The 12,983-nt window shown below is 31.8% G+C and overlaps 1 protein-coding gene across 1 annotated transcript; it reads left to right on the top strand.

The window, feature by feature from the left end:
* Positions 1–2,719: 2,719 nt before the first annotated feature.
* LOC131617307 (transcription factor bHLH94-like) lies at positions 2,720–5,757 on the top strand. The gene is made up of 3 exons (XM_058888622.1): positions 2,720–3,373; positions 4,472–4,885; positions 5,226–5,757. The coding sequence occupies exons 1-3, from the start codon at positions 2,891–2,893 to the stop codon at positions 5,316–5,318; spliced, it is 990 nt and encodes a 329-aa protein (XP_058744605.1). The 5' UTR covers positions 2,720–2,890; the 3' UTR covers positions 5,319–5,757.
* Positions 5,758–12,983: the final 7,226 nt, after the last annotated feature.

Raw genomic sequence — 12,983 nt, 5'->3', positions numbered from 1 at the left:
TGCATTTTCATTAAGATTATTGTAAAGTTAAAAAGCCAATATAATAATATGTTATATTTTTTTGATTTTTTTCTATGATAAGTAAATTAAACAAAACCTTATTATAACGTCAAATATAAATGATTAGGACAAAAATGCAAATATTATCTATAATGCTAATTTAATCAATAATTATTTTGATTATCAAAGAAATGTTAATTTCGATAATAACTAACTTTAACTTATTAATTTAATTAACAAATGATAAATATACAAGGTGCCAAAATCGGTCACAATTTGGATGTAACGTGACTATGAACCTGAACACAATCAATACAAATGATGCAAATGAATTGATCGATGCTAATATGAATGAATCAGATAAAAACCTAGGTCAAAATTTAGGGTGCGACAACTCCCAATCCCCCTTTTTCAAGAGGTAAATTCACTTTCTTCCAACTAACCCAATAAATCCTCCTCCTTTCCTCCACTCTTCCCCACAAAAAGTTGCTTTGTATCCTTGCGAATTCTTTCACCACCTTCAAAGGCATCTTATAGAACGACATCGTGAAAATAGTCAAAGAACTTAGAATAGACTTCAAAAGAGTAATTCTTCCTTCCAAGTTAAGGAACCGATTCTTCCAACCTCCTAATATTTTCTTCATTTTGTCCAAAAGGGAAATCCAAGTCGACTCCTTTCTTGGATTAAACCCAACAGGAATGCCGAGAAAATGGAAATTACTTACTTCAATTTTGCAAGATAGGAAATATGCCGCCACCTCCATGAAAGAATTGTTATTATTTATACCGATCAACTTACTCTTGTGATAGTTTATGCCAAGACCCGAAATTAGTTCAAAAGCCCTAATAATCGCCTTAATTTCCCAAACATGCTTCCAAGACCCTTCCCCCACCATTAAAGTGTTATCCGCAAATTGAAGGATGTCCACCGAACAAGAACCTTTAATGTCGAAACTAACAAACTCACCAACACCAATGGATTGCCTCACTAACCCCGATAAACCTTCCGCCGCTATGACATAAAGAAAAGGTGACAAGGGATCACCTTGTCTCAACCCTCTTAAAACTTCAAGCTCTTTTGTAGGACTCCCATTGACAAGAACCGACATGCTACTTTTAAAAATCAACAATTCGATCCACTTCAACCATCTAGTCCCGAATCCCATTCTTTCCAACATATAGCGTTAATACTTCCAACTAACTTTATCGTAAGCCTTCTCGAAATCAACCTTAAAAAGCAAACAATTTTTCCCTCCTTTCTAGCATAGTCCACAACTTCGTTAGCCACTAAAACTCCGTCCAACAATTGTCTTCCGGGCACAAAAGCACTTTGACACGGAGAAACAATTGAATCTAATTAGTGACATGAAAATCACGTCCAACTTAGTTGTCACCCTCTATCCAGCGGCGTAAAAAGTCACGTCGCAAAACTCAGTTTGTGATATGATTTTGCTTGTTGTGGCGTGAAATTCACGTCACTAATGAGCTTATTTTTTGTAGTGAGAAGATCAAAACTATACTTAAATCAATAAATTAAAAAAATTTAATTTTGAATAAGATTTCATTAATGTATCATATTATATTTATCTACCTCGATAAATTCACCTTAATAAACTTATAAATAAATTCAAATAGTGAAAATAAAAACTGGGAAAACAAAAGTAACCATTTTTAAAATTTAAGATATTAAAACCAAATTTGGAAAAAAAAAGAAAAAAATTTATTTTAGTCATAAATATAAATAGTAAAATAGCCTTAGTTCTTCATTTAATATATATCTCTTGCTTTCTATAAAAAAAAAAAAGTAAAATAGTAAAATTTTGAGCCCTATAACAAATACTACAAGATTTGTGTGGGGTCTCATGGACTACATGAATTAGTAAGTCCAAAATTTTGGTTCTCAGAACTTGTAGCAAAGAATCTAAATCTATCACCATGTTGTCCGACAACAGGCAGCAAGTGATATTAAGTGAAAAGATGGTGAAAATGATGGATTTGAAAGGAAAAATGTTGTTAAAATGTAAGATTATATTTTGATTGAATAAATCACCTATATTTATTCAAATAAACAAGTTTTTAAACTTTAATAAGAAACTAACCAACTTTCTATCACATTTACCTGAAAGTTGTTTTGTCAGATGGTGTCTTAAATCTACATTTTATAATAAAGTAAAAATAGAATAGGTAATGAGACATGCAAGATGCTGTCTTTCATAAGTGTAATTTTTTTTTTTTTCATATTCTTATCAATATTGGGTTAAATTATTTAATTTGGTCATATTGTATTTTAATATTATAACTGTGCAAGTACGTAATCTTAGATAATTAGATAAAATAATAAAATGGGAAGTTCGATTATCTGATAATAATTGTATAGATAACTATCATGAAAATAATAGTACAATCATGAAAATAATTGTAACCATCTTGATACCACTTTTTAGAACACTCCATCTAAACACCTCTTATGGTGACAAAAAATAATTTTAAATAAATTAATACTATAAATAAATTTGATTATTACTAAAATTATCTTCAAGTAATTTATAGTTGATAGTAACTTGGGCAATAACTTAACCGCCAAATAATCAATACAAACAGTAAATCCATAACATAACTTTTTGATTGCCTTTACAAACAATTACAACTATATCATTAATTTATTACAAATTGCCATTGCAAATACTAATATAAATTTGCGTAAATAACAAAGTGCCAAGTGAGTCTATAAAACGGTTACTTTTCTTCCTCTTTTATGGAAAACACAGTTTTCTTCCTCTCTTTCCCAAAATATACAGTTTCTTGCATCTTAATCATTATCCAAAACTGTTGTTATATAGCTACTAATCATTAGTTTAACCTTTTATTCTGTGAGCTAAAAGGTGAAATAATGACCTTAGAGGCTGTGGTTTTTCCAGACAAAACATTCACTAACGGTTGCAAAGATTACTTGCATTCATTAGTTGAAACCGTTGCAAGAAGTGAAGAATCTTGGAGCAACAACAACTACAGTTTCCAAACTACAGAAGAAGAAGAACAAGATCTCTATGGAATAATCGAGAAGAATTTAAATCATAATATCGTTACGAATTTTGATTCTTCTTCTCCTTCCGTGATGCAAAATGGTAAAAGTCAATGGGATTCGAATTCTTCACCTGAAACTTCCAATCTTCCTCCTAGTTTTGTTGTAGAAGGTGCCCCCGCACTGGTTAGTCGTAGGCGCAAAAGACGTCGGACTGCGATTGCGAAAAATGAGGAGGAAATCGAGTGCCAGAGGATGACTCATATTGCAGTTGAGCGGAATAGAAGGAAGCAGATGAACGAGTACCTTGCTGTGCTCAGATCCTTGATGCCTCGTTCTTATGCAAAAAGGGTTAGTTTTGTAATTATGTTTCTAACCATTGTAATTGTTTTATGTTTTGCTTATATGAGGTTTTAAAGATTATATACTCTTAAATGTTGTCTATACATTCTAAATCGTGTTGCGATTGTAGAGATGTCCAAAAGATAGAAGGACAAATTTTAGAATTACATTGAAATTTAACTCATACAAACTTATAACAATTTGTTACGAGTTTGATAAAGAATTTAAATCGGATCTCTAATTTTATAAAGTTGAATTACACTTATTATAAATTTTAATGTTTGACCTAGTGGTGAAGGTTTAATTTTTTAGAGTGGAATTTCTTATATTCTCATATTCGATTCATATTAATGTCTGCAGGGTGATACCTAAATTTTAAATAAATAAAAAGATTATAAATTTAAATTCTGTTATTAAATTTCTGCTATTAAATTATTCTCTATTTATATCTAAAAACCAAGTCAAATAATCTTGAACTTGTGGAAGTGTGTAAAGTTTCCACAACAATATTCAGTTAGAATATTCGAGTAGTAGCAATTTTTATCTTGTTATTATTATCATAGTTTTTAATTATAGTTCAAACCGCAATTCTGACTATAATATTGCTGATGCGGTACTCTTCATAACTTCATCGCATTGTAATAGCGGTGTGATTTAAAATTACATGTTTGATTGTATTATGAACTACATTAAACAATTTTGCCCAATTTTTTTTATACTTTTATCAAAATCAAAAGTTTCTAAACTTCAAAACTCATTTAAATGTAATGAAAAGTCTTAACATTAATTAATTTTCAAAATTGTATTTCAAACAACCATCCAATAAAATAGTCATCTCGCAATACGAATCACATCAATTACGATGACTGCAATCACATCACACCCAACCACAATTTAAAATCATAACTCTTACAACAATTCCTTGAGATAATTATTTGCAATTGTATATACATCTCAACCATAAGCTGTTTAAAGTTGAATTAAACTAAACCATAATTACAGACAATCATTTGCAATTTCTTAGACATCCCTATTTTAAACCCTTTTTAAATCTGTTGAACATCATACAAATATTTAACATTGACACCAATGGTTTCCAAATCACAGGGGGACCAAGCATCAATAGTTGGAGGAGCAATCAACTTCTTAAAAGAGCTAGAACACATTATCCAATCCATGAAAGGACAAAACAAAACAAAACAACAACAATCACATGAAAATGTATACAATAACAACTCATCATCATCATCACCCTTTGCTGATTTCTTCATGTTCCCTCAATACTCCACGTGTCCACCTCAGACCAACACGTGCTACCCTTCTAACCCTAACCAGTCACGTGCCACGGCAGACATTGAAGTGACATTGGTTGATAGCCATGCCAATATAAAGATAATGTTGAAGAAACAACATGGACACGTTATGAAGATGGTTGTTGGGATTCAAAACCTTGGCCTCAATATTCTTCACCTTAATGTTTCTACTTTGGATCATTTGGTTCTTGTTTCGGTTAGTGTCAAGGTAAATTAACTTTCCATTTTTGCTAATTTATTTTACAATATAGTGGCAAAAGCGACAATGTCTAATTATTTCCATAAAATATAAATAAATTTTTTATTCAATGTATTTATTTTTTTTATAAAACTTTCATTAGATATTAATAAAACATTTCTATAATACAAGTAGTGCATAATAAGAGACAAAGTTAATTACAAGTGGAAGACAAAACCGATATATAGGATCCACAAATCAACCCTACCAATAGGTAAACAAAACAAGCAACTGAATATAAAAACTATAAAAAAAACTTGCAATTTAATTGTACTTAAATATTTTGATAATGTATATTTTATTGAAATAGGTAGAGGAAGGGTGTGAACTGAACACGGTGGATGAAATAGCAGCTGCTGTGAATAAACTATCAGTCAGAATCCAGACAGAAGCTGTATTATAATATCAACAATAGAGAGAGAGACAAATACAGTTGAAGATTGAAATATCATATACAACAAGGGAGGTGCATATACATGCATCTGCACAATATAGCTATATGTGGTAGGATATTCTTTATTGTATATTTCCTTTTATGTCTTCTTCTGTTTTTCTCATGGCAATATGAAATTATGAGGAGGACAAAAAGTATGAAGGGACAATCACTTTGTTGTGGAGGCCCATACTTACTTCAAGTGTGTATCAATTTGTGAATTATTAGCATTATTTCAAAATCATGAGCATTGTTGATTTCCTTAGATTTTTTTTTTTGTGGGGCTCTTGAATTATTATGTTTTTTCATTGTAAAGTTTGTTTGTAATCTCTCAAAAGTTATAAAATTTTTATTTTGGTTTTATTCTAACTTTGTTTTTTGGGCTATTTATTGGTGTAAAAGTTGACAATTAATTTGTTTGTAAAAATATCAATTATTGTAAAGCAAATATTCAGCCGCATAGAAAACTTCCAACTATTTGGTCAAAAAAAAAAAAAAAAACTTCCAACTATGTTTTCGCAATTACATATGATGCGAGACGGTATTGATGCAGATTACGATGCAACAAAAATTTATTCTTTATAAATATAAAATGTTATATTATAATTTATTTTATTTCCAATTTCCTAAATAAATTTTAATATTAATGTGGTTGTCTCATTGGTATTATTATTTATTTTATGTATGAATATCTTCCAATTTATTTTATGTATGAACATCTACATACATAAAATAGATTGTTTTTCTTGCCGGTAGAGATGTTAATGTGGTTGAGGTTCTTTGGAGTCCATTTACACACCTTGGGATAGTTAATGTTTAATCTCATTGGTAGTCGGTTTAGGTTAGTGATTGATGTGCACTCTGTTCGTGCAAAGGGAAGGGTAAGCTCTATTCATTATTGATAATCAGGGATTCTTATGATTGGTTACTTGCAGAACTATTAGTTGGATAACTAACTTCTAACCTATGAAGCACCCCCACAGACACAACGACATCTCAATTATTCCATCTCTAGTTAGATCTTTTAGAAAGTGAAACTTAGCATCTATGGCTTGCATCACCCATACAAGATTGGAATCTTTGATAGCTTAATGGTAGAGATGTCGTCAATCATTATAATTGTGCCATGTTCCTGAGTTTGTCCAAGTCGGTGAAGAAGATTTCTAAGCCATATGCCTAGACAAGTACATGAGGGAGCTACTACAAATTTAGCTTCAGTGGTAGAGAGTAGCTATGGGTTGTTTCTTTGAACATCATAAGATTGAGCCTGAACCAAGCATGAATACATAGCCTGAAGTGCTTTTACTGACATCGCTATCTTCTGCATAATCTAAATCTCATCACCCTTGCAGCGCAAGCTTATCACTTCTCTTATATAAAATATCAAGGCTCACAATTTCCTTCAAGTATCTAAGGATTCTCCTTCCTGCATCAGATGAATCTCAATTGGTCTTTCAATATTTTTACCCACCAAACACATTGAATATGCTAGATCAGGCCTTGTTGCAAGCATGTACATCAAGCATCCTACTATTTGTTTGTAGTTTGTGGCATCATTAGGCTTATCATTCTCATTCTTTGTTAGCCTACACCTAGGAACAATAGGATTACACACCTTCTTAGATTGATTCATGCCAAATCTTGAAAGGATCTCCTTGGCATACTTTTGTTGATGTATTAAAATCCCTATATTTTCCTATTTTACCTCCATTCCTAGGAAATACCCAATCTTGCTCAAATTTGTCATGGAAAATTTCTTCTTCTTTGATTGTCATCTACACAAACAAGGTATGCTCATGAGGATACTTTTTTCAAAGTTTTATTGATTGAAGTGGGATTCAATTTCACTGTACTAGGTCCTTGATGCCTGCCTAAGACCATAAAGAACCTTTCTCAATTTGAAGACCTTTTCTCTTCCTCCCTTCTCATAGCCAAAGGGTTGATTTGCACAGGCATCTTCAAGCAACTCACCATGCAAAAAAATACTTTTGACATCAAGTTGGTAAATCTGCCATTTCTTATAGGCAACAAGAGCTGGAATAACCATAATAGTGTCTCATATTGCCATAAGAGAAAAAACTTCATTGTAATCTATGCCATATTGTTGTGAGTATCCTTTGGCCATAAGTCTTGCCTTGTGCTTCTCCATCTCTCCCTTTTCACTGCACTTTGTTTTATAGATCCACTTAACACTAATCCTCTTGACTCCTGGTGCTAAGGTGACTAACTCTCAAGTGTCATTCTTCTTATTGAATAAATCTCTTGATCCATTTCCTTTATCCACTTCTCATGCTTAACTACTTTATCATAAGTGAGGGGGTCATTGCCACTACAAAACCCAACTAGGTTTTTCAATTGCTCTTCTCCTTTACCTTATAGGCTTGTTACATAATCGTCTAAGTAACCAGGCTTTTCTTTTTCCTTGGAGGAAGATCTTCTTCTTCAGCTGCACTACCTTCACTTTCACTCTCTGCATTGTTTCTTTCAACTTGAAGAGCATTGTCAATATGCATTTCTACATCTGTTAAGGCATCCTCATTAGATTTCATATTTTCCTCTTCAATATCAACACTGTTAGTTGACTGAGTATTCTTCTTCTTGTGACTCTTATTACACTCACAATCTTTTGACTATTCAGAGACTACATCCCTGCTCATCAATTTTTTTTCTTTATTGGATCATAGAGCTTGTAGGCTTTGGATTCTTCACTCAATCACAAGTGCACACACCTGATGCTTTTGACATCTAGCTTTTTCCTTAGCAAATCAGGAATGTGCACAAAAGCTATACATCCAAAGACCTTAAATTGATGCACTAAGGCCTTCACAGCACTCCATGCTTCCTCTGGAGTCATGTCCTTCACAGATAAAGTATGACTTCTGTTGAGTATATAGGATTCCTTATTAGCTGCTTCAGGAAGAAATTAGTGGGAAATTATCTACCTGTCATCATGCTTCTAATCACATTCACTAGTGTTCTATCATTTCTCTTTGATACTCTATTTTATTGTGGAGTGTAGGCAATGGTCAATTGCCTCTCGATTCCATGAAGATTGCAAAAATCAGTAATTGTATTGAATGTAAATTTACCTCCTCTATCTGTCCCGAGACACACTACTACAAAATAAACCTTTTCATAACACCATATTACAACATTGATCTTGTTAATCGTAGTAATAACTCATTTTTGGGCACTTTTTTTACTAAAAGAAATTTCACTACTGTCAATGTTGACAACCGTCATGAAATGCACCTGGAGTGTAAGGGTTCGAATCTCTCATAGTAACATTTGTGGTGAAAGATATTATATATATATATATATATATATATATATATATATATATATATATATATATATATATATATATATATATATATATATATATATATATATATATATATATAGTTTTAGCTTGAGTTTTGTTTCCCAACCGAGGTGAAACATAAGGCAAAGAGTGTCATAGACACATATCATCTTCATTACAAATATCATATGTGTTTAGGACTCTCGTCTCTTTTACAGAGATCTAAAGTATTTTCTTTTACTTCTTCTTCAGATATCTGGTACGTCAAACATCACTACTCATTTTGTTGTTGTTGTTGACACCTAGAGGTTTATTGATGATGTTGTTGTAGTTTTGTTGAGAGATTAATTTTTTAAGTTGTTTTTTTAATATAATTTGTTGCTTTTGAGTTGTTGATGTTATTGTTGTTGTTGTTTAGATTTTCTACTATATGTTATAGTGTTGTTGTTATTGAGTTTGAGTATTGAAATTGATATTGATATTCAGATCTCATATGTTCTGTCGAGTTGAGTATATTATATCTAATGTTGATTGTTTGTTTCACTAACCCCTATTTGAACATATAACCTATTAAATTAATTTTGGAAATAATCATTTGAAAAATTATGTTGTATTTGAAATATGTCTTCCAGTGATTAATGTTTTTCTAACATTTTTGCAACTCATCATTTTTCTCATGCTTTTTTATTTTTAAAATTTCTCCAATACTTCTAGTTTTCATTCAAATTTCTTCCATATTTTTTCATTTTTCAAAGTATCAAATTTATGCTTCAAAGAATGAATTAGTAGAAAAGGAAGTGTTGAATAAAGAACTTGAAAGATTGAAGAAATTTTCACTATTAAAGGGAGGGATATCAATTATAGGATGCTAGAAAATTATTGATTAGTGTAAGTTGTTCTTCATTTATAACACAATTGTTCATATAATTATTTTCCTAACCAATTCTGAGAAGTTATATATTCAGTTACAGTGAAATAAGCAATCCACATTAGATATAATAAACTCAATCTTATTTAACTTGTCGATTAAATGTCAAATCGAGGGGGGAAAGGGTGCATTTATTTTATTATTTTATTATTTGTAAATTAAATGATGAATTCATTTGGTAAGTCCCTATTTTATTTTATTTTGTTTTTAATTAAAAAGGAAATAATCTTTTCCCTTAGTTTTAGTCGGAAACTGAGGGTTATACATTCATAAAGTAACCTATAACTCATCTACGCCATACATTCATAAAGTAAATACGTTCAAGATATTACCAACACATAAATCCACAAGAAAAACTATATACCAATAAGAATGCAAACATCACCACTCTATATATTGGAACCTATCTTGTGAAACTCTACATCAAATAAGAGCGCAAACACCACCACATCTTGCCATTACGTAATATTTTATCTTTCTCTCTGTGATGGATTGTAAGTGCTGGAAAAGATTGGATCTAGGTTAGTGTTATTACGTAATATCTTATCTTTTAACTGGTGTGGAATTTTATGTTATGCAACAAAATCTAGATTTTTTCTTCTCAAAGAATAACAATGATCATGATGAATCAGATTTATAAAAAATTTGTACTCGTAGATTGAAAATGTGTATTTTAATTTATGCGTAAAAAATTTAATTTAATAATATGTGTGAACAATGTAACTTGTTTTTTTAAATATTTCTATTTCCCTCGATTTTTGGATAGAAACTAAGAGGTATGTGGTGCTAGTTTTGAAAATATAAAAATGTTATTGTTGGGGATCGAACTAATGACCTTTTCAACTATCCCCTCAATTTCTGAATATTCGAGGGGTAAAGTGGCAAGTTTTCATGACGTCGTTCATTACCTCGCCTCTGTAACAGAGGTTAAAACCCCTTCACACTCGAGGTTAAATGTGTTTTTTGTAGTAGTGCTTATAGGTTAGTATAGATTCTTTCATGTTGTTTGTAGGATAATATGACATGTATAACTTAAGATGAGTGAAATTTTTGATAATTTATGGATTATAGAAGTGTATGGATTATATAAGTGAGCTTTCTGCATTTGTTATAATTACAATGTCATGCTAATACATTTTGACTTGTAGGTAGGGAAATCGAATGAAAAAAATTAACTCAAGAAAGATATTATGGGCGTGGTTCACAAATGGTTTGTGCTACTATTAAGACCAAATATAAGGAAGATGAAGCTAACGTAAGCACTGCAAACTTGTGTGAAAGACCCATCATCACATCTATTCAAATTTAACACAAGTTTGCATTTCTCACTTCAGCTTCATCCTTCTTTAATTGTGGATGCCATTCAGGGACAGGTACGTTCATGAAATATTTTATGAGTTGATATGTTGTTGTTATTGATAAACGTTATTTGTTGTTAGTCATAAAAGTTTTATCTTGTATGTTGTTTAAGGTTTGTTGTTGATGAATGTTGTTATTAAGGTTTGTTTAGAATATGAGTTATCTTATGTGGTTTGAGTGTTTTTCCAACTCCTTACCGATTATATAACTTTTTAGATTGAATTAGAAAATTATAACTTGAGGTATTCAGTTATATCAGAAAAAATTACACTTATCAATCTTATACAAGATTTCTTCAGTCTACTGTCAGCACTTTGCTCTTTAAATGTTAGAACTTGGTCTAATGCTTCTATTTCTTCAATCGCCATTTCCTTCCCTTGTAGTTTTGTTTGCAAAATAAATAATATTTTGAAAAATTAAATAGAGGTGAAGGAAAGGTAGGTTGAAGAACCAGAAGAATTGATACAAAATACAATCGTTAAAGAGCGAAATGCGGATAATGGGATAAATAAATCTTGTATAACATTGATTAGTGTAACTTGTTTGAAAATTCTAGTAATTCACACGCGATGTCGTACTGGATGTTATGACATCGACAATTACACAGTACAAAACGTTAAAACAGAAACGCATAAAAAAAGTAAAGAACACAACAAATTGTTCACCCAGTTCGGTATACAACAATACCTACTCTGGGGGCTACTAAGCCAGTGAGGGAATCCAATATAAGCAGAATTAATTCGGAGTTAAACTCCCCCGTTTACAACTCCTCACTTAAAACCTACCCAATGTAATTCCAATCTATTCCTAGACCTGGGTATCTCCACTCACTCCCACTCAATCACAGCAGTGATTACAAACAAACATTAACAAATTGAGAGATAAGACACACTTCAAAAATACACCTTGATCTGCTTAAAAGCTTCAATTAAGAGACACACACTCGTGCTTAAAAGCTTAGAGTGACAAAATACATAGACAACCTATTCCAATACAATCATCACAAGACAATTGTTTGGAGTACAATAGATAGCTGCATAACTATGATTCTTCACAATTAACAAACTTTCTCTCTGCGTTCCAAATTAGGATTGCAGTCTTCTTATATGCAGTTCTTGGGCCTTGGGCTTTTCAAGAATCAAATTAGGGTTAACCAAGTTAACCTAATTTACACGTCATCTGGTTGTTACAAAATATGTTGTCAGCAAAATCTTCTAGACAAAATATTCAGCACACAATAAAAGGTTTCCTAAATTGTAGATTGAGAGAAATAAGGAAACACAATAATAAAACATAATAGCTCCTCCTGTCAGACAAGGATGTCATAACATCGGTCATGACATTCACTAACAGAACCTGTATTAGCTTAACACATATGCAGCCTGCATAACACAATATAAATCATGTCATGACATCAGTCAAGACATTAAACACCCAAGTATGTTTTACCACAAATGCAGCCTACATGAAAACATCTACAATCTCCCCCTTTGGCAAATTTTTGGGTAAAACAACCTGTCACACCATATCAGAGAAACAATTGCAGTAGAAAAAACAACCAAACACAATCAGAGCTAATATAGTACAACATACCATAAATACCACACAAATAGCATACACCATCAGTATGCACACAACGCTCACATAGCTATAGTACCACACCACAAGAGCAGCTATCAAACAGATCAACACAAAGCATATTAGAATTTTTGTTGATCACACAACCACCACATACTTGTTGTTTTGGGGTGACATACTACTTCTCCCCCTGTTTGGCCACAAAAGTTACCAAAGTAAACAACTGTCTTCTTCTCTTTTTTTTTTGAATTATGGTTCTTCAAAGATGCAGACTCCTAACTTACTCCGCAAGTTTTCAAACTGTGTAGCATCAAGAGCGTCTTTCTTAGTGCCCTTATTAAGCATGGTGTTAACTTTGGCACCTCTCCTGGATGTACTAGTACCACCATCTACTTTGTCCACACCAACACTGCAGCCTTTAGTGTCAATGTCATTGATATTGTCAAGAACATCCTTGTCATTATCT

This window comes from Vicia villosa, linkage group LG7, assembly GCF_029867415.1.
Source record: "Vicia villosa cultivar HV-30 ecotype Madison, WI linkage group LG7, Vvil1.0, whole genome shotgun sequence".
In the NCBI taxonomy this organism is placed as follows: domain Eukaryota; kingdom Viridiplantae; phylum Streptophyta; class Magnoliopsida; order Fabales; family Fabaceae; genus Vicia; species Vicia villosa.
The sequence above is the reverse complement of the archived record's forward strand: the minus strand, read 5'-3'. Positions and strand labels throughout refer to the sequence as shown.

Excerpts from the sequence above, each read along its gene's own strand:
- LOC131617307 (XM_058888622.1), top strand. The coding sequence starts at position 2,891 with ATGACCTTAGAGGCTGTGGTTTTTCCAGACAAAACATTCACTAACGGT. Across the intron at positions 3,374-4,471 it reads CTCGTTCTTATGCAAAAAGG|GGGGACCAAGCATCAATAGT; the intron begins GTTAGTTTTGTA and ends TCCAAATCACAG. Across the intron at positions 4,886-5,225 it reads TTGTTTCGGTTAGTGTCAAG|GTAGAGGAAGGGTGTGAACT; the intron begins GTAAATTAACTT and ends TTATTGAAATAG.